This window comes from Heteronotia binoei, chromosome 4 (assembly GCF_032191835.1).
Source record: "Heteronotia binoei isolate CCM8104 ecotype False Entrance Well chromosome 4, APGP_CSIRO_Hbin_v1, whole genome shotgun sequence".
NCBI lineage: Eukaryota > Metazoa > Chordata > Lepidosauria > Squamata > Gekkonidae > Heteronotia > Heteronotia binoei.
In genome coordinates this window covers 63805559-63829889 of record NC_083226.1, presented here as the reverse complement: position 1 = coordinate 63829889, position 24331 = coordinate 63805559, and the positions used below count along the sequence as shown (strand labels likewise).

Here is a 24331-nt window from a genome sequence, read left to right as displayed (position 1 = left end):
TCAGGGAGGAAGGAGGGACAGGACAGAGCACCAATCCTGAGGCTTGCTTTTGTAATACCAAGAATAGTTTCATAATAATTGTGAACCGAACCCAGATGTCCTTTGCAAAAATGTACATATAACAATGCAGAAAGATTTTTCTAAATAGAACCAGGGGTTCTAAACACTGAAAAGTTTATTTATTTAGCAGTAATTTCACCAAAATCTCATCAAGATATATAGATACACTTTAGATGAGTTATCAGCATTTAGTAAGTATCTTCATTCAAATTTGACAGTATGGGGCTAGTTACAGGTAGAACTTTTTGCTTTAGATCTGAGTTGGCATATATTCCACTCTCATCCTGCCATGTGTTGATTCCTCGTCTTCTGTAGTCTGCTGTATCAGTAAACTGAGAATTGCATTTTCTGTGAATCACAGAGTATCCTCCTAGCTGAGCAGTAACCTGGGAAAGAAACATTTATTTCTTTATTTTTTTCACCATCCACTTCTTTTTTTGCAAAGAATTACCCTCCAAAGTGGCTAATAAGAATCAAAATCAAATGGCAATTATAAAGCTTGCTGAAAAATATTCCTGGGATGGGGTGGGATTTTCAGCTGCCTGGATCCAGGCACAAAGAGAAAATTGACACCCTTGCTGCTGCCCTTCTCTTTGATAGTCTTGTTAAGGTGTCTTGGAAACTGGAGGGAGAAGAGCTCTTAGGTGAAGATGGCTAACTGCATCTGGCCCTCCTGCTCGATGGACTCATTGATGGAAACTGAACAGATGGAGTATCTGCAGCCAGCTGCAACTGGACATCTATTAAAACTGCATTCAGGTATCAGAAACAAATTGTTCATATGAGAATGAGCCTGAAATACTTGGGCTTGAAGCTACAGCCCTTCTCCCCTTGCACGCTGTACCAGAAGTGAAGACTACCAGGGCATAAGGCATCATCATTCTAGTAATTTATGACGTTTGAATCAAGTGCTTTAACAAACTGGGAGCATTTTTGCTATAAATGAAGATTAAACCATGAAGCAAGCCCCAGTTTCAGACATTACGATGAGCTGTGGTTACATTGAAGGCATCCTAAACAAGTACGCTCCCAATCTTGATATGGTGCTTAAAGGGGGGGGGGGGTGATAAAAGAAAGAGCTTGGGAGCCATGGATATCTCGCTCATTTTCATCACAAACAAAACTGTGGTTTATTCATGACATTTAAACTGCAGCCTTAATATATACAATTTTCTCTTCCAACAAAAATATTTTACTAGACTATATGGTCCAGATTCAGGGGTGTAATAACATTATGTGCATGTGCAGCAGGATGGTCCCCAAACAACAGACCTCTACTTTTTCCTGTGCTACAGTATATTCACTTATTAGCTTTACATTTAATTAGAAAAGTCAGATTTGCTGTATCAACTACAACAGGACAATGTCTTGCTAAGTTTGAAAAGGCCCTTGGGTTAGGCCGAAACTGGCAGTGGTCTCTTTGTGCACAAGGCTATTGAAGCCCTCCACTTCTAGTGGCAACAAAGGACAATAGGGTTGCCAAGTCCAATTCAAGAAATATCTGGGGACTTTGGAGGTGGAGCCAGGAGACTTTGAGGGTGGAGCCAGGAACAAGGGTGTGACAAGCATAATTGAACTCCAAGGGAGTTCTGGCCATCACATTTAAAAGGACCGCACACCTTTTTAAATGTCTTCCTTCCATAGGAAATAATGAAGGATAGGGGCACCTTCTTTTGGGCTCATAGAATTGGACCCCATGGTCCAATCGTTTTGAAACTTGGGGGATACTTTGGGGAGAGTCACTAGATACTATACTGAAAATTTGGTGCCTCTACCTCAAAAAACAGCGCCTCTAGAGCCCCCGAAACCTCCAGATCAATTCCCCATTGTACCCTATGAGAATCGATCTCCACATAGAGAATAATGAAGTACTCAGCAGACTTTCCGCCCCCCCCCCATTTCTGGCAACACTGAAGGGGGATTGGCCTCTCTACTCACGAGTTGCTGCCAACATCTTCAAAGTAACAGACACCCCATCCCAAGAGGAAGCCTTTCAATCAGCGACTGAAGCCTCTGGAGGTAGAAACGCACATGGTCCTCTGGGGGCAGAGCTCCCCCCCCGCTGGCCAGACTCCCCGAGGAGACACCTGTGGCAGCCAGAGAGGACGCAAGGACTATGAGTCCCAGCATGCACCTCGCGAAGGGAGGCCGGACTGGAGCGAATAGCAGGCCGGCGGTGGGCGGGTCTTTGTGACCCGGAGGAAGGGAGAAGCCTAAAGCCAGCGAGGGAGGCAGGCAGGGAAAGAGACACCGCGCCGTTTCCCCACCCCCACCCCTGCTTCCACGTTTTTGGAGAGCGGGGGAGGAGGTTGCTAATCCAGGGGTCCCCCAGCAGGGCGGGGGGTTTGGGAAGCCTACAGGACAAGGATATGAGGATCCAACCCCTTACAATGGTAATATTTATTCTATAGCCTATGGCTTGAGAGCAGTTTTAACTATAAAACCACCACTCATAAAAAGATCTGCCAGGTCTGGGACTCCCTCATAACCTCTATAAAATAGTTGGCAAAACAAACACTTTTTGTTTTCTCTGTGGAGAGTTTATGCCTCATTTTTCCATTTGTTACAAACAACATTGAAGGATAATTATTCTATGTGCTAGTAACGCAACATACTGTTTCTTGTTTGATCCCCCCCCCACTGCATCTTTAGACAATTCTTTTTAAAATACCTAGTTTGGATCTTATGTTTTAATATAATAGGTACATGCAGGGGGTTTTTTTGTAGCAGGAACTCTTTTGCATATTAGGCCACACACCCTTGATATAGCCAATCCTCTTGGAGCAGGGTGGCCAAACTTGCTTAACATAACAGCCGCATAGAATAAACATCAGATGTTTGAGAGCTGCAAGACAGGAATGTCAATGTCAGATGTTTGAGAGAAGGAAGGGAGGGAGGGAGGGAGGGAGGGAGGAAGGAAGGAAGGAAGGAAGGAAGGAAGGAAGGAAGGAAGGAAGGAAGGAAGGAAGGAAGGAAGGAAGGAAGGAAGGAAGGAAGGAAGGAAAATAGATGGGGGAGGGGCAAAGAAGGCAACTGTAACTTTAAATGCATTCCCCACACCACTGACTGGCTTGGCTTGGAGAAGTGATTTAAAGATACAAATGCCTTCTCCAAGCCGCTGACAGGGCAGTGGGAGCTTCAAGAGCCACACAATATGTGTGAAAGAGCTCCCAAGCCACAGTTTGGCCACCCCTGTCCTGGAGCTTACAGTAGGCCCTGTACTAAGAGCCCTGTAAGCTCTTGGAAGATTGGCTACATCAAGGGTGTGTGGCCTATTATGTGAAGGAGTTCCTGCTACAAAGAAAGCCCTGGATACATGCAATACACACACACAGTCACTCCGCAGAGTGACATAGGTGTTGCCAAACAGCCATAATTTCCAGGAGAAAAACAACAACATCTGAATGGGTCCCTAATGGATTCTGTTCAGACTACAAGATTGACATCTATGCCAAGCCAGCTATGGGGACTTAGCCCTCATGAACTGTCACAGTTCTGAGCCAGGCCAGGCTCAGAACACCCCTTGCTTGGACTGCTATGCTGTGGATAGCTTCTGCCCACAGAGCCACAAAGACTTCAGACCATGCTTCATCCCTCAGCTGCCCAGCCATCCTATTGCAGACTGCAGCCCTGTCTTCATGGAGACAAGACCAGCAGCAGACCAATGAGAAGCCATGTTCCCAGAAATTTCAAAACGACACAATATTTTCCTGTAGCAGCCATGAAGAAGCTGTGTTTGCAGCATGTACTGCATTCCAGTGTCCTTGCATAAGGCTTAGTTATGCAAATGTTGACTGCCCAGTCAAAGACAAAAGAATTGCTACAACACTCACCGATGGACAAAGGAGCCTTCCTGCTCCCATTCAAACAGCACCTCTGTAAACAGAACATCACTGGACTTATCTGTTCAACTTCCCACTATCATCAAGCCAGATCTTGCTATTCATTGTCTCCTTCCTGATCCCTTCTGTTTCCCCTATATTCCCCAAGAGGTGTTACAAGCCCATCAGAAACTAAACTGCCCAACATAGTTTTCTTTATATGATCCACTCAGAGAATCGATTATCACTCTGGTGTTATTGTCAAATTTCCTGGGAACCATAATTAGCCAGGCAATCCATTCATTGGTCTTGCCTCAGGTCAGAAATTTGGCTATTTAAGGTGGATTTCCCCAGCATTCTGTGTGCATTTTCCTACCTGCTACCTTGCTGGAAAATCATCCTCACTCCTGATCAGTGTGGGTCCTTGTCAGTGTGGTGCTGGTTGTCTCACAGGCTGTCCCTGAACCCCTTGCTACTGAATCTCTGCTTCTTGTTTGGGCAGGTAATGTATTACCCACCAACAATACTCCTGCTAATGGTCTCATTGAACACCATAACTCTGCATCCCTGTAGCCTCAGATGTGATTCTCATCCTTGGCACATGTCATATGTAAACATTCCAGAAAAGCCCCTTTATTCCTGTGTACTTACATACGGAGTATAGTCATATGGTGGAACATAGTCTCTCCGGTAAACTGTGTCCAGAAACCTACAAAACATTATATACAGTAGGACTAGTTTTATTTATTACAGTTTTTTTAATCTAACCAACATCTGAAAACTCAATGAAAAAAAATTGAAAGCTATAATTAAATCTAGTCTATTTGTTGTTTAACAAGCACAAGAGCTCCCTGACCAAATAAACTTGAAACACTATTTTTAAAATGGTTCACAAAGCAGTTTGTTGTGGTATTACATTTTGCAGAATTTGTTCTTTGGATTTCTGCCCCACCGTTCCTCTAATCAAAATGCTAATTTTCAGCATCTTTTGGTTTATTTATTTATTTAAAATATTTATATCACTTATCTGTCATATACTCAAAATGCTTTCCAGATATACAGATAAAACTACACACATCAAACCAACAGCTATAGATTCAAATGATCAGAACAGTAGATCAATTTCCAAAGGCCCCTTAAAGTAATTTAGCTTTGGATTCTGCTGCATTATTTTCCTGGGCTAAGAAAATTGAGTGGCTATGTCCAAGGCCTATGCTTCAAGTAAAGGGTATAAAATGTGATACTTTTGTACCAACACCTTAACTTAACCTCTGTTGCTATATGGTGAACAATATACTACAAAGAACTTTTTTGCTGTATGTTTTAAAAATCATATCTTAAAATAATAAGAATTGTGCTTATCCAAGCACATGCTGTTTTTTAACATTTTTATTACACAAAAGCTGTTTTTATCAACAGTCTGCAAAACTGCAGTACAAAAATTGATATTAGCACTGTAGTATCTCCATATTGGTGAGATAGCATGATAGACATTTATGAAAAGTCCTACTTTTTGTGCCAACATAAACAATTGCTGTAATATTGAAGACCTAGATAGTAAGAAAGAGGAAAATCCTCCAGATATACTGGCAAGCTACAGCAACACAATGAGGTGGAAACCAGAGTTTTCATACTCCAGTCTAGAGTCTGTGAAGTTGCACTTCAACAGCTCAGAAGTAACAAGAGAGTATGTAACAGAAACCCTTCCTGGTCCCAGTGTTCCAACAGCATTTCATTACCCTTTTGATCTACATGCTGAAAAAGCTCTCAACAACCAGCAGGAGTGGAAGAAAGGAAAAGGAATTAATTGGAACAATAAAATAGGAGCTGCTGTTGCTATGCATTCTTCCACTGCTATAAAACTCTATAAAACTGCCATAAAACTGACAAGGTAACCGTAGCAGCTAAGAATTACTACAAATCTGTTAAATGGTGGTAACAGTCTTAGTCACCCCATGGTTCCCCTGAATTAGTCAAATAGTTATGAGCTGTGTGCAAAAGGAGCCTGATCTGGAATATGAGGCTTTGAGCTAAATAAGACCATCCTAGCAGACATCCAGATCCCAAAATCATGTTATCTACAAATTACATTCACCACAAATAGAAGTGTATATAAAAGCAAATAAGCAGGTATAGCTTCCTTCAGCAGCCTGTAAGAAAAAGCCCCCTACTTTTCATACACATGGACATCGTGATCACCAGTACGGTCGCCAGGGTGCCTGGAGTTATGACTCACACACATGTGTTCTAAGAAGTGGACTTTGCCCATGGTTTCTAAGGCTTATGTGAATACTATAAGTCTCAGCTTTGCAGCAGCATTCTACATCTCTGGATGGGTGTTAGCCAGAACTACAGACGAGCTTCCAGCCGCTCCTTGAGTGCACAATCTCAGCTGTTGCAGTGGAAGAAGTCACGCCACCATGGACAGCACAGGCAAACAGTTTCCAGCCTGTTTCCATGAACCAAAGGCTAACACCACCAGAATCCATCTTGTTTTCCTGACTCCATTACAGCAAAGCAAGAGACTCACATATTCAACAGCTGCTTCAACTTCTGCATAAGGCAATCAAGCTTATCTTAGGCGTGGATCCTGCCAGACTGCCTAAGCTTTTATCCAACGGAACCCAAGACAAAGGATGGTGCCAGCAGAGGAGTAAAGAAAAGGAAGAACAGCTTGACTCAGAGCCATAGTTATTGTATAAATCGGGTGTCACCTTAGGTATCAATTTGACCCTCTATTGTCACTTATAGATAAGTTTGGATAGCTTGTTTAATCACCTCCACCCATGCCTTGCCCTAACTGTCACACTGGAGCCTCCCCCTGCCCATTGTTACCTGGAAACCCAATCAGGTAACCAGGGCCAGGTCCGCTCATTGGCTGGATATGGGTATCCAATCAGGTGCCCCTAATAAACTGGCCACTGCCCACCACACAAGTCTAGCCCCTATGGTCACTTTGGAGCCTCCCCTTTTCTGAGATAATGTACCATGTAGGTCAGCATCATGTACCATCTGACCACTTGTCATCCACCCTGAACCTCCTACGCCCTTAGGGGTCAAGGTAGACTTTATAACCTCTGACCCAACATTCTGCACGTGTGCATCTGACAGTATCCCATATCCCACTGTTAGATATGTTAGATGGGGGAGGGTCCATCCCCCATCTTCTTGTCGCCATTGGAGCCTTCCTTGAAGACGATAAGTAATTATTACCCTGTATGTCGATCCTTTTATGTACCCCTGTCTATTTCTATCTTATTTTCAATAGGACTGTGTGTACGTTGTTTGATTTTATACTCTTGTATGTTTGTCTTTAATTTATAAAAAATTCTTTTTATATTATATTACATTGTCACATTATTGGGTGAGTTCCAAAGCAGACACCTTCTGTATAAACAGGTTTTCTGATCTCGCTAAAAGGCAGATTGCCCTTCACTCTAAATTCCCCAAAATCCTATTTGGAGAGCAGTTTGCTTAACAAATCTTTGGTGGTCAAATCCCTTGGAAAATAGGAAAATACTTGGGGGACCTGCAGTGAAATGTTGCATAATGTGTTGTAGTTTGTTTTCAGCTGTAACTGCATTTTTTTGAAACTGCAGTGTAGGATTTATAGCTATTAAATGTATATAATCCTTGTGATGAGACCCATTCAGCACAGCACACAGAATGTATGCAAAGCATTAATCCTTTTATTTTCTTTCCTTGTTGGTTTTGTGTGTTTCTGTATGTGTTAATTCTAAATGAGGCAAGATTTTAAAGACTGCCATACTGGGCACTACAGGTCTTAAGGTGCTACAGGTACCCTGTACCACTCTTCTTCTAAGTACCCTTGCAGAAAAGAGCTGTTTAAAGGGCCACTGGTTATCAATGGAGCAGCCTAAGGTACCTATACATGTTCAGTCTCTTGCGTTGCTGTGGAGAATTGTGTGGTTGCAGGGCTCTAGTCTTCTTCAGTCTGCAATGAGTCCACATTCACCCACAGCACCACAGCTGTCTTTGGCGGTTTTTATGTCAGGGTTGCTAAGGAATGTTTTAAAAGGTGGTGCGTACAAACTGACACTGATTGGAAGAAATTCTGCCACCTCTCCACCTGCCTCCTCCCTCTTAGTCACTGTGCCCACCCATGCATTAATGCCGCCTCAGCTGTGCTTTTATAACTTCTCTCTGGCTTCTAGTCAGTCAAGAAGAGAGAAGCAGTGGGGAGAAGCAGTTGCCAAGTTCTTGGTGGGGGGTAAGGAGAAGCAGAAGATGGAGAGAATCAGGGCTTTTTTTGTAGAAAAAGCCCTGCGTGAAATCATTTGCATATTAGGCCACACCTCCTGATGCCAAGCCAGCCAGAACTGTGTTCCTGCTCAAAAAAAGCCCTGGAGAAAATATGATTTCATTTATTCCAATTATATCCCCTTTTTCCTGCCAAATGTTTTTAAGGGACAGCAGACCCCACAACTACAGAGATTGCGGTGAGAATGATCCTTCTCTCTTGCTTGCAAGGCTTTGCAGTTGCAGGCTCAGCTGTCTTTTTAAACCAGATATTTAGCCATTCATACTGCAGGAAAAACAGCACTGGAGATGGCAGTGAAGAATCCTTCCCAATCCCGGCTCCAGTTCTGCTTTTGTTTCCTCCCCTCTTCCCCCACCCATTATCTCTTTATGTGTGTGTGTCTCTTACTCTCAGCCAGTCAGTCTTTCTTGAGCTGGTGGGGGGGGGGGGGGAAGAAGCAATTACAACTCCCCTCCCCCCCAAAAAAAACCCCCAAAAGTTTTAAGACGACAGTGGAGCCTTCAGCAAAAGTTGTAGGGGTGAGAAGCTCAGATATCCTTTTAAAATGTCCCCCTGCTATTTAACCATTCATACTGCAGGAAGAATCCTCCCCAATCACAGCTGGCACTACATTATAATTCATAAAACCACTAGTGTGTGACTTACTGTGGAGCAAGCCAACAAAGAAAACAAAGTATGCCTTGTAACCTTGAAACATCTTCTCATTAAAATATGACCTCTGTAAAGAGTTGGTACAGTGCCAATGACTAACCCTTGCAGTAAATTCAAGGGCACCATCAACTGCGGATAACCTAGCTCTATAAAAATGTAGTTTTTAGGAGGAGTCAGGGGAGAAAATAAATATAAAGTTTATGGGTAATAGCAAGCTTACACACCAATACATTCTGTATGGCAACCCCATAGGGTTTCAAGGCAAGAGACATTCAGAGGCGGTTTGATATTGCCTTCCTCTGGAACAACCTTGGAATTCCTCCCACTCAAATACTAACCATGGCCCACCCTGCTTACCTTCTGAGATCTGACAAGATCAGGTTAGCCTGGGCCAACCATGTCAGGGTGAGAAGAGATGTACCAGAGTACTTTATCAGATAACTTCTAGACCTGCATATCTGGGATTCTAACTGTGCAAACCAATGGGATTTAGACTGGAGTAACTAGGGTAGCTGGCTCTGGGTTGGGAAATTTCTGTAGATTTGGGAGTGGAGCCTGGGGAGAGTGAGGCTGAAGGAGAACCTTAGCAGGGATGTGATGTCACAGAGTCCACCCTCCAAAGCAGCCATTTTCTGATGCTGGGAGATCAGTTATTCTGAGAGATCACCACATCCTACCTGGAGGCTCACAGCCCTATTATATTATATTATTATAGCTGCCACTCAGCATACAATTGTAAGTCTGTCTGTCTGTCTCTCTCTTTCTCTCTCTCTCACACACACACTCTTAAATCTCAGTAAAATATGTGAAAAATACATCAAATATATGATTGGGATTGTGCACATATACAGTGTGTTTAAATCTAATTTCTGCACACCTAAATGAGGGTGTAAAAGCAGTGACAGATCCTATGCAGCATGAACAGACCTACAAAGCACAAATGGTACCTTTCTTCTCTTGGTGCCGTCATTTATGCTTCTCCACCTGCAAAACTTCACCTCAGGACAATCAGAGGCATCAAAGTAGGAGACTAACACAAGAATGGGGAATTGCCCTTTCCCTCTTTCACAACTGGAAATGTTTATGGCAAATGGAAAGGAAGCTTAGGAATGGAACTACATACACCCTCATTTACAGTTTGTTGTTGTTTTAAAGCTCATATTAAAGCATATATTAAAAATGACATGGAATCATTAATTAACTGTATAAATAAATATAAAAGCAAGAGCTCCACTGAATATGTTGCATAAATATCTTTAGCACTGTCTTTGTTAGTTGTTTTTCAGGCATACAAGGGTGTGTGTCAAAATATTAAAAGAATATTAAAAAAAATTTTTTAAAAAAGAATACAATCCAGCTAAGTGACTTTTTTCAGTCTCATTGATATCAGTGGAACAAAGTTAGGTACATGCTTAATTCTTCTACAGAACCAATAGACTAACGATGTATTGCAATCCTATACAGAGTTACTTACAACTCAACTCAAATTGATCTTTGAGTTAAAATATTTACATCAGCAAAAAGAAAATGGTGTTTTCTTGGAAACAGCACTATCAATTTTCATTTAAAATGAATCCAAGTCACATGGTATACAAATTAGAACTTTAGCATTAGATCAAGATGGATAGCTGTGTTAATCTGTCTGTAGCAGTAGAAAAAAGCAAGAGTCCAGTAGCAACATTGACCAGCAAAATTTGTGGCAGGGTATGAGTTTTCATGAGTCACTGCTCACTTCTTCAGATACCAGGCCGGGTATGAGCATTAGCATTCCTTATTTGATGTCTGACAGCAATATCAAACCTGCATTATTTGTGAGGTCAGTGGAGGATGGGGAAAATTCTGTGTTACTGGAATTTCAACAATATTATTCCCATGCACCTCCCCACTCTAAGTAAGAGGCTGTTGGAGCTGGGAGTGGCCAACACTGCAGGGAACAACTATGAGCCCAGCCACCATGGTGGAGGATGCTGGGAGTGGCTGCTTGCCCAGCAGTGGCAGCGGTGGATGCCAGGAGCAACTGCAGTGGCAGTGAATGCCAGGATATGCTCCAGGCCAGGGTACTGCAGCAGAGCACTCTGGGAGCTGCTCTGGGCCTGGCTGGTGGGACAGAGCACTCTGGGAGAAGCTCCAGGCCTTGCTGTGGCAGAAGAAGACACAAAGAGCTGATCCAAGCTCAAAGAAGCTATTGCCACTGGGCTAAAGATGGGTGGTGGGGCCTGGAACTGCTATAGGGAGAGATGGGATTCCCCACCCCCACACAAGTCTCTTGCTCCACTCAACTGAGCCTTGAGAATCAGCAGCAATGAGGGGGAGGATCCCCTCCCTGCAAATATTGTAGGTCCACACTTGTAAATTTCCTAATAGGCATCTATATTCCTTGCAAAACTTTAACATTATGTTATTTATATTCATCAGGCTTACTAAAGTCATAAAGAGAAAGTAGCTGCACTAGAGGCTTTGCCCCCACCCTCTGTAGTGCTCCAGCAGCAGTGCAAAAATGCAAAGGAGCATCCTAAATTCATCACAGTCATTTTTCTGTCTCTTTCAAAGAAGAGTTTTAATTATTTTTAGAGTATTTTTAAAGCTTAGTAAGCCACCTTGGGTACTAAAAATGGTAGAAAGGCAGGTATAAATGCTCTACATAAATAGAATGCCATCAGAGATATATATTATAACATGGCTGAGATCTAAAAAACATGTGTGATTGTGTGCCTGAGCAAGCATACAGTTTCCAACCATTTTGCTTTCCTTATGGAGCCCCTCATACGACACTGGAGTGTCCTGTCCTCATAAGTGACTGCAGTGGGAGAGGAAGACCAAGGACAACTCTGATGCATACAGAGAACATCCCACACAGTTGTATGAATCCCAGTCTTTTTGTTTTCCAGGGAATGTTACAGCTTTTCCTAACCAACTCTTATAAAAGCAAAAGTAGATATGATGAGGAGATCCACCTGTGTTTCTATATGTTTACATCTGCAGCAAGGGGGGGGGGGAGTGCATCTACTTTTTAACAAAATCAGAGACCCTGCAGGGAAAGGGGCTATGCCCCTCCCAGGTTTACTTTGCTTCATTACTTTCAAGACTTTCTTGCATCCTCTCTTTACTTTCAGTACTGGAGGAAAGCTGGGAGAAAAATCCTTTTAAAAAACTTTTTAAAAAATTCTTAAAAATCTAGTATTGGTTGACAGCTGGGAGGAGGGAAAAACTTTAAAATTCTTAAAATGACAGAATGCAGCAAAGAAATTTGAGGAGGAGCTACCCTTACATACTTAGCCCTAATCTGGGTAGTGCAGGCTAGCCCGATCTCATCAGATCTCAGAATTAAGCAGAGTCAGCCTGGCTAGCATTTGGATGGGAGATCTCCAAGGGATGCTAGGGTCATGATGCAGAGGCAGACAATGGCAAACCACTTCTGGATGTCTCTTGCCTTGAAAACCCTATAGGGTTGCCATAAGCCAGCTGTGATCTGATGGCACTTTCCACCACCATGCTCTCACACATCATTTTTACTAAACATACAGAACTCCTTGCTTCCTGCTTTAATTGTGGAGACTCATATATAAAGTCACACCTCATCTGGCCATAATATATTGAATTCCATATAATATCTTTCTACAATACAACACTTGCAGTTTTTTAATTTTTGATCCACTACTTGTACTGTCGCTGTTTGCTTTTTTTTTTTTTTTTACAAAATTTTATTTGTATCCCGCCCTCCCCGCCGGAGCAGGCTCAGGGCGGCTAACAACATAATTCAGGTTTAGTTATACAGAAATAGATAAAATTACGTTTAAACATCATAAACATTTTAATTAAAATTCTGCTTAAGTTTTAAAATTAATTAAGTTAAATTAGTAAAAGTGCTAGTTCTGTTTTGCTTTTTTGATGGCGGTTTCCTTAGCAATTTCCATTTTCATCAGCGAAAGCCAGTCGGAAGAGGAAGGTCTTGCAGGCCCTGCGGAACTGTTCAAGGTCCCGCAGGGCCCGCAGTTCCTCTGGAAGTTGGTTCCATAGGCTCGGGGCTATAGAGGAGAAGGCCCGATTGCGGGTACTTTGCAGCTTCATCTCTCTCGGTCCGGGAATAGTCAACAAGTTTTTCCCAGTTGACCTCAGTGCTCTCTGGGGTTCATAAGGGGAGAGACGGTCCCTAAGGTAGACAGGTCCTCGACCATATAGGGCTTTAAAGGTGATGACCAGCACTTTGTAACGAACCCGGTATATAACTGGCAGCCAGTGCAGTTCGCGCAGCCCAGGCTGTATGTGCTCCCATTTAGGAAGCCCCAACAACAGTCTAGCTGCTGCGTTCTGCACCAGCTGCAGCTTCCGGGTTCAGTACAGAGGCAGCCCCATGTAGAGGGCATTACAGTAATCCAGTCTCGAGGTGACCGTTGCATGAAGCACCATTGCCAGATCATGGCGCTCTAGGAAGGGAGCCAACTGCTTTGCCCGCCTTAGATGGAAAAAGGCTGACTTGGCAGTGGCTGCAATCTGGGCCTCCATTGATAATGCAGGCTCCAGTAAAACTCCCAGGCTCCTAACCCGGTGCGCCGCTTTCAACGGTGCCCCGTCAAAGACCGGGAGAGGTATTTCCCCTCCCCGAGCGCCCCGACCTAGACAAAGGACTTCTGTCTTCGCTGGATTCAGTTTCAGCCCGCTCCTCCTCAACCAAGTTGCCAAATCCTGCAGGGCCCGGTCTAAATTCTCTGGGACGCAGTCAGGCCGGCCGTCCATTAGCAGATAGAGTTGGGTGTCATCTGCATATTGATGGCACCCAAGTCCATGTCTCCTGGCAATCTGAGCAAGGGGGCGCATATAGATATTAAATAACATTGGTGAGAGAACTGCCCCCTGAGGCACTCCACAGTCCAGTGTGCGCCTCTGGGACCGCTCGCCCCCAATTGCCACCCTTTGTCCCCGATCCTCGAGGAAGGAGGAGAGCCATTGTAAGGCAGACCCCCTCACCCCTACATCGGCGAGGCGGCGGGTCAGTAGCCGATGGTCGACCGTGTCGAACGCGGCCGACAGGTCCAGCAACATCAGCACCACCACACCGCCCCGATCCAGATGCCGTTGGAGATCATCTACCAGGGCGACCAGTACTGTCTCCGTCCCATAACCCGGGCGAAAGCCGGACTGGCAAGGGTCTAGGATGGAAGCGTTGCTATGGTTAGTTTGCACTGGGAATACCCCAAATCAGAGTACAAAGAATGGTCATCATTTGTTTTGCCTCAGTAATGCTTTCTTGGTGTGTGTGATAGGAAGTCAAATGCTCCCCTATAAATTGTGAACTTTTAGCATTCCTGTTATTCCTATTACATTGCCATCTCTACTGCTGGTCTACTTTCTTTTGCTTCACTATAGCAACAAGCCTTCCTTCACCCTGCTTGGTTTGCATTCCAATCAAAGCAGAGATGATGAACTGATGCTGTTTCCATTTTTTAATTAATTGTTGTTGTTGCTCCTGTTGCTATGAGAGAATCATGGCAGGGTTCAGTGGAGTCAAGAATTCTTGGATCAGGGCTTAGAGTCAGCTCTTACAGAGGGAAGGTTAAACACCGCCAAGCTTTGGTTCTCTTTTGCTTACCATATAATCATCCATCAAGCAGTGAGAGAATTTTCCTTGGTCCAGCTGCCTCAAACTCTTAAATGCTGCCTCTAGTTAACACCCAATACCTGCTTCTTGCCTCCTGCAAGTTTTCTTACAAATTCAAGACAAAGAAATATCTATTTGGACCTAAGCAATGGGGTCAGTGATCCCATTTGAGATGCAGCTCCTGGGTCATCCCCCACAATGCAACTCATGCTATGCACAAATCAAAGGAAGAAGGACAGAAACACAACTGTACTAATATTGGTTGGAAGTACCATCAAGTCGTAGGCGACATATATAACCCCACAGGGTTTTCAAGGCAAGAGACAAACAGAGGTGGTTTGCCATGACCTGCCTCTGCATAACAACCCTGCCCTTCATTGGTGATCTCCCATCCAAGTACTAATCAGGGCTGACCCTGCTTAGCTTATGAGATCTGATGAGATTAGGGCTGCCTGGGTCATCCAGGTCAGTGCATACCAATTTCTGCACTTATTCCAGAGACAGCACTAAAGTCACCTTAACTGGTAGGGAAAGATTTCATTTCCACAAGTCAAAGCAATGAAAAAACTGTGGGCAACGAAAAGGGAGACAGACTTGGGCCATATCCAATAAGACATGGACAAAAGGTCATTTTAAAGCTTGTTCTATGGCAGTGGCAAAGACCTTTCTGCCTTATTGTGTCTGCACAGTGTAGGCCAATGGAGCTGTTCTGGGTGGTCAGGGGCCTGTGGGATCTTGCCTGCAGGAGGAGGTGGACTGCTCAGTGGCCCACTGTGACAGTTTTGCTCAGCACCTTGCAGATAAAATCTCTGACATCTGTTCTGATTAGGACTCTGCATTAGCAGTGACGAGGCCACATGGTACTAGGGTGCTGACTTGTTCAACTGCGTGGGAGACTTTTCAGTTTATTCAGTCTGAGGATGAGGACAGGTTTCTTGGAAGTTTGAGGCCTACCATCTGCTTGCATGACCCTCCCCCTTCCTGGTTACTTAAATCTTCTGACGGGGGGTGGCTGGGTGAGGGTTTATTTTTTTAAAAAAGTAGTTAATGCTTCCTTAGGGGAAGGGACGGTCATCCCAGCCTTGAAACAGGCTGTGGTATATCCACTTCTAAAGAAGCCTACCCTCTATTCAGGAGATCTCAATACTTATTGACCAGTCTCAGATGTTCTGTTCTTGAGCAAGGTGATTGAATGGGTTATGCCTAGACAACTCCAAGTCTTCTGGAAGGAGGCAAACTATTTAGATATCTCCCAGTCTGGTTTCACACCTGGTTATGGGACTGAAACAGCTTTGTCACCAGGCCTGTAGCAAGAAAATTATAAGGGGGGGCATGGGGGCATGAGGAAAATGGTGGGATGAAATGTCACAAAATTAAAACATAATAAAAATATCCCCCACCATGGCCCCTGGCTGACCAAGCAGCAATTCCACCTCCTGCCACTCCATTTGTCAAGGAAAGAAGAGGTACCAATGAATTCCCTGCTGCTAAAGGGCTTCAGCTCTGACAGTGGCTGCAAGCACAACAGCCAAGCTCGCCCAGTTGTGGGGGGGGGGGGGGGGAAGGGGAGAACAGGAGAGGGCTCTTCTCACTGGCCAGCTTGTGTCTGTTGGTAAAGGGTAAGAAACTGACCAGGCAGGGAAAGCATGACCCTGGCCTGCCAAAAGGAAAGCTCCTTGGGGCCACGGAGCCTGATCCCACTCACTAGTAAGCCATCCTGCCTGCCAGGTGCCCTTTGCCCAAGTAAACAGTGTCTGGGCTGGCTGCTTGCCTTTATTTCATCCCACACTTCAAAAGGCAGAGACAGGAGAGGCTAAAAAACCTGGGACTCCTCCCCCCTCACTCCAAGAGGACTGTGCCAGCCATTGCTGCTCCTTATTACACCAAATCTGTTGGGGCAGGTGGGAGGCAGGCAGGCTGGGTTCCTGCTTAGGACTTTCTGTAGGGCAGGGGCAGGGCACTGGTGTGGCCTGATTTAAATGTAAAAATTTGCTAAATAAATGAGATTTACTGGAATGAAAAGTTGTGGGGTGTGGCCACAAGATACCCTACCGTGGCTACAGGACTGCTTGTCACCCTGGTAGATGACTTGAGTTTCAGAAGGTGATGCTGGGACACTGCAGTTCAGCCCCTTGGCCTCTGGTGTATGCCCCCCCCCCAAGTTCCATCCTGTCCCCTATGCTATTTAATGTCTCTATGAAACTGCTGGGTAAGGTCATTTAGAGATCTGAGTTTGTTTGTCACCATATGCGGATGACACTCAGCTCTATTTCACACTTACAGCTGATCCCAGGAAGGCTGTAGAGCCCCTGAACCAGTGCCCGGAGGCAGTTTTGGAATGGGTATGGGCTAATAAACTGGAGCTTAATCTTGACAAGATGGAAGAGCTATTGTTGGGCGGAAAGACTGTCCCAGGATTGGAGAGGGGTATCACATGTTTTGGATGGGTTTGCACTCCCTTTGAAGGAACAGGTCCTCAGTTTGGGGATGCTCTTGGACCCAGGCTTACTGCTGGATATGCAGGTGGAAGCTATGGCTAAGTCTTTAACCAACTTTAACTGGTTAACTAGCTGTGGCCTTTCCTGGACAGAAAAGATCTGGCCACTGTGGTATATGCCCTAGTTACATCCAGATTAGATTGCTGCAATGCACTGTACATGGGGTTGCTCTTGAAAAATGTTCAGAAATTTCACTTGGTACAGAATGCTGCACCCAGGTTATTGACTGGAGTAAACTGTAGAGACCATATCACTCTAGTCTTGGCCCACCTACACTGGCTTCCAGTTTGAAGATGTTTTAATGATGTGTGTTTTTATGTGGTTTTATAATGTATGTTTTTATTTTAATGGTTTCGTCATGTAATCTTTTGATGGTCTTTGAAAGGGCAGAAAAGCAGGATATAAATTTTGTTAATAAACAAACTTTAGTGTTTCTTTTGTGCTCCAGAATGTAATTCTCCACACACACACACACCCCAAATATATTCAGGGTTGGTTCTCTGGTCACCTTAGGTGATTTTGAGATATTGTATGCAACTATGAACATTTTTATGAGAATGACAGTAAGGTATCAGAAGGGCTTTAACAATGCTGCACAAGTAAAAAATATATATTTATTTTATGTTTATCAAAATTGTATCTATATATCATACTCAATATGACCACTAAAATAATTCACTGCTTTTGGCCTGTATGCTGGTAGCCAAGAATGAATAAATGTTACACATTTTCTAGCTTAAAAATAACTGTTAATTACTGTCTTTACAAACACTTTATAGATCCTTGCAAACATCAGTAAAACACAGGCACAATCACCAAACAAGCATTTTCTGCTTTTGTGAATACTAACATCGTAAAATGATCTGGGGAGTGATGTGGCAATACAGCTCCAGCACCTGTTGAAGGAAGCCCTGTCTCCCTGCAAATAGATAGTTTCAGACTATAAGCAACAAATCAAGAACATTCAAGTTCAACTCTGATTTTACAACATAAATTAGTAAAATTAATCTAACTCTTTTACTGGCCAGGGAAAAAACATAATTGACCATTAGATCAAACTCAAATATACATTAGAAGGAAAACTGTTTATCCCCAAGATATTTTCATTTTACAGCACAGTATAGTTGTTTTATTTTGAAAAAACTGACTTTACTACCAAGGTTATCATCATACTGTATTTCTGTAAATGGTCACCACTGCTCTCTACTGGTTGGAGTGTGCCAAAGTGGTTCAAAATGTATTCATTTCTAATTTCACTGCGTAGCAACAGGCAAAGCTACCCTCATTCTAACAAACATCTACAGCAGGGGTGGCTTAACTTGCTTAACATGAAAGCCATATATTATAAATGTCAAGTGTTTGAGAGCCGTAAGACATGAACCATCAGATGTTGAAAGGAGGGAGGGAGAAAGGGAGGAAGGAAGGAAAGACAAATAAATCCATTCTCTCTAAGCCAGGGGTGGCCAACGGTAGCTCTCCAGAAGTTTTTTGCCTACAACTCCCATCAGCCCCATCCATCAGCCATGCTGGCTGGGGCTGATGGGAGTTGTAGGCAAAAAACATCTGGAGAGCTACCAATGGCCACCCCTGCTCTAAGCCATCGGCTGGCTTGGCTTGAATAAGTGATTTAAAGAGAGAAATGCCTTCTCTAAGCCAGCCAACGGGGCCACACAACATGTGTGAAAGAGCCACATGTGGCTCCTGAGCTACAGTTACCTACAGTACAAAATCTCCCATCTCAAAAGTACAGAGTTCTTGTACAACTTTAGCTTAACTATAATGGAGTAAACAAGACATATTTACTGGAAGATGCCTTTACTCTTTCCATTTCCTATCCCATATTCTTAGGATACATTGCCAAAACTACCATATATATTTTGGATCTGGTGCAGGAATTCTTGGAATCAAATACTAATCACATTCAATATTTTTGAGCATGAGTAGTGGAACATGTAAAGGAATAAGGTATTTTAATAGATCCTATAAATCAGCATTATTTGAATATTGAACAAGAATTCAAAAGTATTCAGAATACCTGCTAATAACTGCTTCTTCAAAACTATCTTCATCCAACAGGGGCTTCTTAATGTTTAATTCCTGATATTCCTTAAGTCTATAGGGCTGTGACATATAATCTTGATATGTGGTTATCCATTTCTAAAAATAAGCATTTTAGAAAAAAGAACAAAGTTTACCAATACAATAGCAGTCTGCTGATTATATGTAACAATTATTTGTTTTATAAGAACATAAGAGACCTGCTAGATCAGACCCGTGCTCCATTCAGTCCAGCATCCTGTCTCACATAATAGCCAGCCAGTTCCTGTTGAGGGCCAACAACAGGGTATAGAGGCCAAAATCTTCCCCTTATGTTGTCTCCTGGCTGTGGGATTCACAGAGTTAGTGCCTCTGAATGTGGAGGTTCCTCTGACTAGTAGCCACTGATAGACCTATCTTCCATTAACCTATCTAATCCCCTTTTAAAGCTATTTATTCCTGCGGTCATCACTATATCCTCTGACAGTTAATTCCACATTTTAATCACTCTCTGCTTAAAGAAATATTTTCTTTTGTCAGTCATGAATCTACTGCCCATCAGCTTCACTGGATGTCCTTAAGTTCTAATATTTTGGGAGAAGGAGAAAAATTACTCTTTGTCAACTCTCTCCATCCCATGCTTAATTTATAAGCCTCTATCACGTTCCACCTTAGTCATCTTTTTTCTAAATTGAAACGTCCCAGACTCTTCAGCCTTTCATCATAGGGAAGGTGCCCAAGCCCCCAAGTCATCTTGGTTGCCCTCCTATGTACTTTTTCCAGCTCTGCAATGTCCTTTTGGAGAGAAGGGGACCAGAACTGTACACAGTATCCCAAATGAGGCCTCACCATAGATCTATACAGGGGCATTACAATAGCAGCCATTTTATTCTCAATCCCTTTCCTAATAATCCCCAGCATAAAGTTTGCCTTTTTCACTGTTGCAGCTCACTAGGTTGAGACTTTAATTGAGCTGTCCACTACAACCCCCTCTCAGCCTCAGCAAGTTCAGACCCCATTAACCTACACTTGAAGTTGGGATTGTTTACCCCACTGTGCATTATCTTACACCTTTTTTTGATTTAACATTTTAAATCAAAACTAGTTCCAGACCCATTACTTTGCATTGGTAAGAAGTGTTGTCTTAGAACGGAAGCTCTCTCATTTCCTTTATCTTTCTCCTGACTCTCTTCTCTTCCATGCTCAACCCTACCCCGCTGTATCCTCACTGTTCTTCTTATAACTCCAATGTTTTGTCACTCCATTAACCATAATAGCTTTTCAGCTCTAGAAAATTAAGGACAGACTTGAGAGCTACACCTGGAAAGCAGGCTTGTCACATTTTTGTCTGCTGCCAAAGGACCTGGATGGCAATATCCCCCCCTATTTCCTTGGCCTCATGCACATTGTTGATGCCACCACCAGAAGCAAAGCTTGCTATAAATACAGACTACTATTATTCCCAGAAATAAAATCTCCTCTTTTACACAAACTTTAATCTCTGTTAAACCTGGACATCCTAGCACTGTTGAACTCAGTGGACACTCTACTGTTCTGAGCTCTCTCCACTACCCAGAAAGGGTTGCCAGCCTCCAGGTAGTAGCTGGAGATCTCCCACTATTACACCTAATCTCCAAGTAAAAGAGATCTGTTCACCAGGAGAAAATGGTGGCTGTGGAAAGTGGACGCTATGGCATTAGACCTAGGGTTGCCAAGTCCAATTCAAGAAATATCTGGGGACTTTGGGGGTGGAGCCAGGAGACATTGGCGGTGTGGAGCCAGCAGACATTGGCGATCAAGGTTGTGACAAGCATAATTGAACTCCAAAGGGAGTTTGGCCATCACATTTAAAGGAATGGCACACCTTTTCAATTCCTTCCTTCCATAGGAAATAATGAAGGATAGGGGCACCTTCTTTTGGGGCTCATAGAACTTAACCCCCTAGTCCAATCTTTTTGAAACTTAGGAAGTATTTTGGGGAGAGGCACTAGATGCTATACTGAAAATGTGGTGCTTCTACCCCAAAAAACAGCCCCCCCCCGAGCCCCAGATACCCACAGATCAATTCTCCATGATTTTCTATGGGAATAAAGCTCCATAGGGAATAACAGAGTTCCCAGTAGACATTTCCCTCCCCTCCCCCCACTTTCTGATGACCCTGAAGCGGGGGGGAGGGCCTCCAAACCGGGGGATCCCCTGCCCCCACCTGGGGATTATACAATACACAGAGAGTAACACAGCAAAAGGACAGAAAACTAAAGGTACATAACCCACCGTGAAAACCAGCTTCTATTATTGAATTATACAAAGTCAATTTATGTATTATTTTCAAATGTTATAAAGGGAAAAATTAAACTTACAAAAGAGAAGACAATGAAAACAGAAGTTCAAAAACTTGGACTTGCTGGCTAAAACAACCAAACACAAAGCTGTGAAATTTCTTTGTGAGCACACAGAAATTGAAGACTGCAGTTCTATCAATATTTACTGGGAAATAAATTCCACAGAACTCAATGGAAATTTGCTGCTCAGTAAACAAGATGACTGGGGAAGGCAATGGCAAACCACCCCATAAAAAGTCTGCTGCAAAAATGTTGTGAAAGCAACACCACCCCAGAGTCGGAAACGACTGGTGTTTGCACAGGGGACTACCTAAACAAGCAGTAGACTGAGATTATATTTATTTTTCATTAAACATATTTCGATGAAAAATTAATAACAATCTCTAGATAGGCTAACAAACTCCTAGAAGTAGGTATACCCAGGCCCGTAGCTACGAGGGGGCCTGTGGGGGCACAGCCCCCCAACTTCTTGCCAAAGCCCCCTGACTCCAGGGCCCCAAGGAGCCCCCAGGGCCTCAGCCATGTTGGCAGGAGCTGCCACCAGTCCCGTGAGCGATTTGGTGATGGAGAGGTCGCTTGCGGGGCCGGCACCAGAAGCAGCCCAGGTATCCTGCCTGAGGTCTCTCCTTTAACTCAAGGGGCGGTGCTGGCTGCTGCTTCTGCTCCCCACTGGCAGAGAAGGAAGGTCGGCAGCCAGAGCGACTCTCCCTGTTGCTGCCCTCCCTTCCCGACACTAAAAGAGCATGCAGGGTCAGGGACAGAAGCAGCCCCCAGCAACCCGCATGAGTTAAAGGGCCCATGGGACAGTTGGGTACTGGGTTAGGGCCCCGTGTGCTATTTTAGTTACAGGAAGGGAGGGCAGCAATGAGAGTGGCAGAGAGAGCCGCTCTCTCATCAGCCTTCCTTCCATGCCACAAAAATAGCATGTGGGGCCAGGAAGAGAAGCAGCCCCCAGCTGATCCACGGGCCTTTTAACATACTGGAGACTGGGGGCTGCTTCTGTTCCTGGCCACTCACTATTTTATTGGCGGGAAAGGAGGGCGGTGACCAGAGCAGCAGGGAGAACCACTCTCTCACCAGCCTCCCTTCCACATCACTAAAACAGCACCTGGAGCGGGGGGCAGAAGCAACCCTCAGCACCCCGCTCTTGCTAAAGGGCCCACGGATCAGCTGGGGGCTGCTTCTGCTCCTGACCCCATGTGCTATTTTAGTGGCGTGGAAAGAAGGCTGTATGAGAGGGCGGCTCTCCCTGCCACTCTGGTCACCACCCTCCCTTCCCCGCCACTAAAATAGTGAGCAGGGTCAGGGACAGAAGCAGCCCTCAGTCTCCGGTGCATTAAAGTCTCAGCTGGTCAGCGGTCCCTTTAACTCATGGTGGAAGTTGGGGGCTGCTTCTGCCCCGTTCACTATTTTAGTGGCAGGGAAGGGAGGCCGGCAACGAGAGCAGCAGGGAGGGAGGGTTGGGGGGGGAGAGTGAGGAAAGGGAAGGTTGTGTGGGGTGCCAGGGGGCATAAGTGACCCCCGAAAAAATTATATGCCCCCCCGACCTTCCAGATCCTGGCTATGGCCCTGGGTATACCAGTCTTCTGGTAGGGACTGGGGATAAAACAATTAACAAAAACTAACAATAAAATAAAATTAACAATAAAATAAATAAGGTGCATCACCAGTGGAAAGGGCACATTCCACAAAATACAGTTTTTTGGCCCAAGAAGAAATGATGGTATTAAGAACAGATTCAGCACCTCAACAGGCTATAAAGCATAATGTCATAACATTAAAACCCAGTTAGAATATAATATTAAAGTTGATAAAACAATTAACAAAAACTAACAATAAAATAAAATTAACAATAAAATAAAAAATATTTTCTATCACGTGAAAGTGATAGAAGAGTTTCTTACCTCATTTATGGTTCCAAGCCTCCAGTAGGTAGAACGACATAAATTTTTAGATCCCAAAGGAATTTCATGTATGTCATAATCCTTTGGTTCAGTCTCTCTGTTTTGATGCCTTTAAATTAAAAAAAAGGAGAGGGGAAGGTAGATGAAATTAAACTATTATGGGCACTACTAAAAGATGCATGTACCAATCACATCAAAACATGCAGGCATCTATGGTCATATTTCTAATTCTTTTAAATATTTTTCAATTTTTCAAAATACAACTTTAAAAAAAATTCAAAATAGAACTTGAAAAACGTTTTGTCCAAAGATTATAGAAAGACAAAAAACTTGCTAAAAGATAACTAAATGGGAAAATCAGCTATCAATAATACTGATCCCCCTCCCCCAAAAAAGCTGGACAAATAATATACAGTATTATGTATCAAATAGTACAGTCAATGGGATTTTAAATTCATGGGGAAATAAACAAAATATTGGAGCTTTCACTGTCCCAGGAAAAAAAAGTTCCAAATCAAAAACTTGTTAATAATACTATATATTTTATATTGAAAAAGTGAAAACTGGAACTAGGAAAAATTGTGGGGGCTCAGCTCATCTTGCAAGCAGGAGACAGAAAAGTAAACAATGCCTTTTGCTTACCAGCGGTACACAAGGGTGGGTCTCCCATAGTTGGCAAAATGAGAGCGTAAAGTCAGCGCTCCTCTGCGCTGCATCACATCTGGGGGACCTAATTCCATCTTCAAAAGTTTAATTTTTTTTATTGCAACTCTAGGGAACTTTGTTCCACAAATTTGAAATCCCTTGGTATTAAATTGCAAACATCCATAAGTAAGAAGCAGCAGCAGATATCTCGCATGTTTTTAACATAATTTCACATGCCAACTCGCCAAACTACTCCCCCGTCCCCACTCAAGAAATACCAATATAGTAATTCTTCCAAACTTCCAAGCCCTTTACGATCTATTCTCTACTATCCCTGACAGAGAGACCATAACCGGAAAGCATACTTCAAGACGCCTTATCGTAACCATAGTAACCATAAAAAACTGCCACGATAACGAAACTCAAGAATCACTGCGCTCCACGCCGGAACTAGTTTGTTGCTGCTGAGCTTCCACTGGGAGTGAAAGCCAAGTT

At 43.6% G+C, this 24331-nt stretch overlaps 1 protein-coding gene across 1 annotated transcript; it reads right to left on the bottom strand.

Annotated features, from left to right (window-relative positions):
• Nucleotides 1-135: 135 nt before the first annotated feature.
• CFAP95 (cilia and flagella associated protein 95) lies at nt 136-24331 on the bottom strand. The gene is made up of 6 exons (XM_060237444.1): nt 23834-24331; nt 23192-23300; nt 18944-19065; nt 17759-17827; nt 4533-4590; nt 136-446 (listed from the first exon to the last, which is right to left on the bottom strand). Exons 1-6 carry the CDS (start codon nt 23929-23931, stop codon nt 249-251), a joined length of 654 nt encoding a protein of 217 aa, XP_060093427.1. The 5' UTR covers nt 23932-24331; the 3' UTR covers nt 136-248.

What these genes read in the sequence shown, in the direction of transcription:
- CFAP95 (XM_060237444.1), bottom strand. Translation starts at nt 23,931, where the DNA reads ATGGAATTAGGTCCCCCAGATGTGATGCAGCGCAGAGGAGCGCTGACT. An exon ending in CCCACCCTTGTGTACCGCTG is followed by an intron (nt 23,301 to 23,833) that starts GTAAGCAAAAGG and finishes TTTAATTTAAAG; the next exon opens with GCATCAAAACAGAGAGACTG. An exon ending in CATATGACTATACTCCGTAT is followed by an intron (nt 447 to 4,532) that starts GTAAGTACACAG and finishes TTTCTTTCCCAG; the next exon opens with GTTACTGCTCAGCTAGGAGG.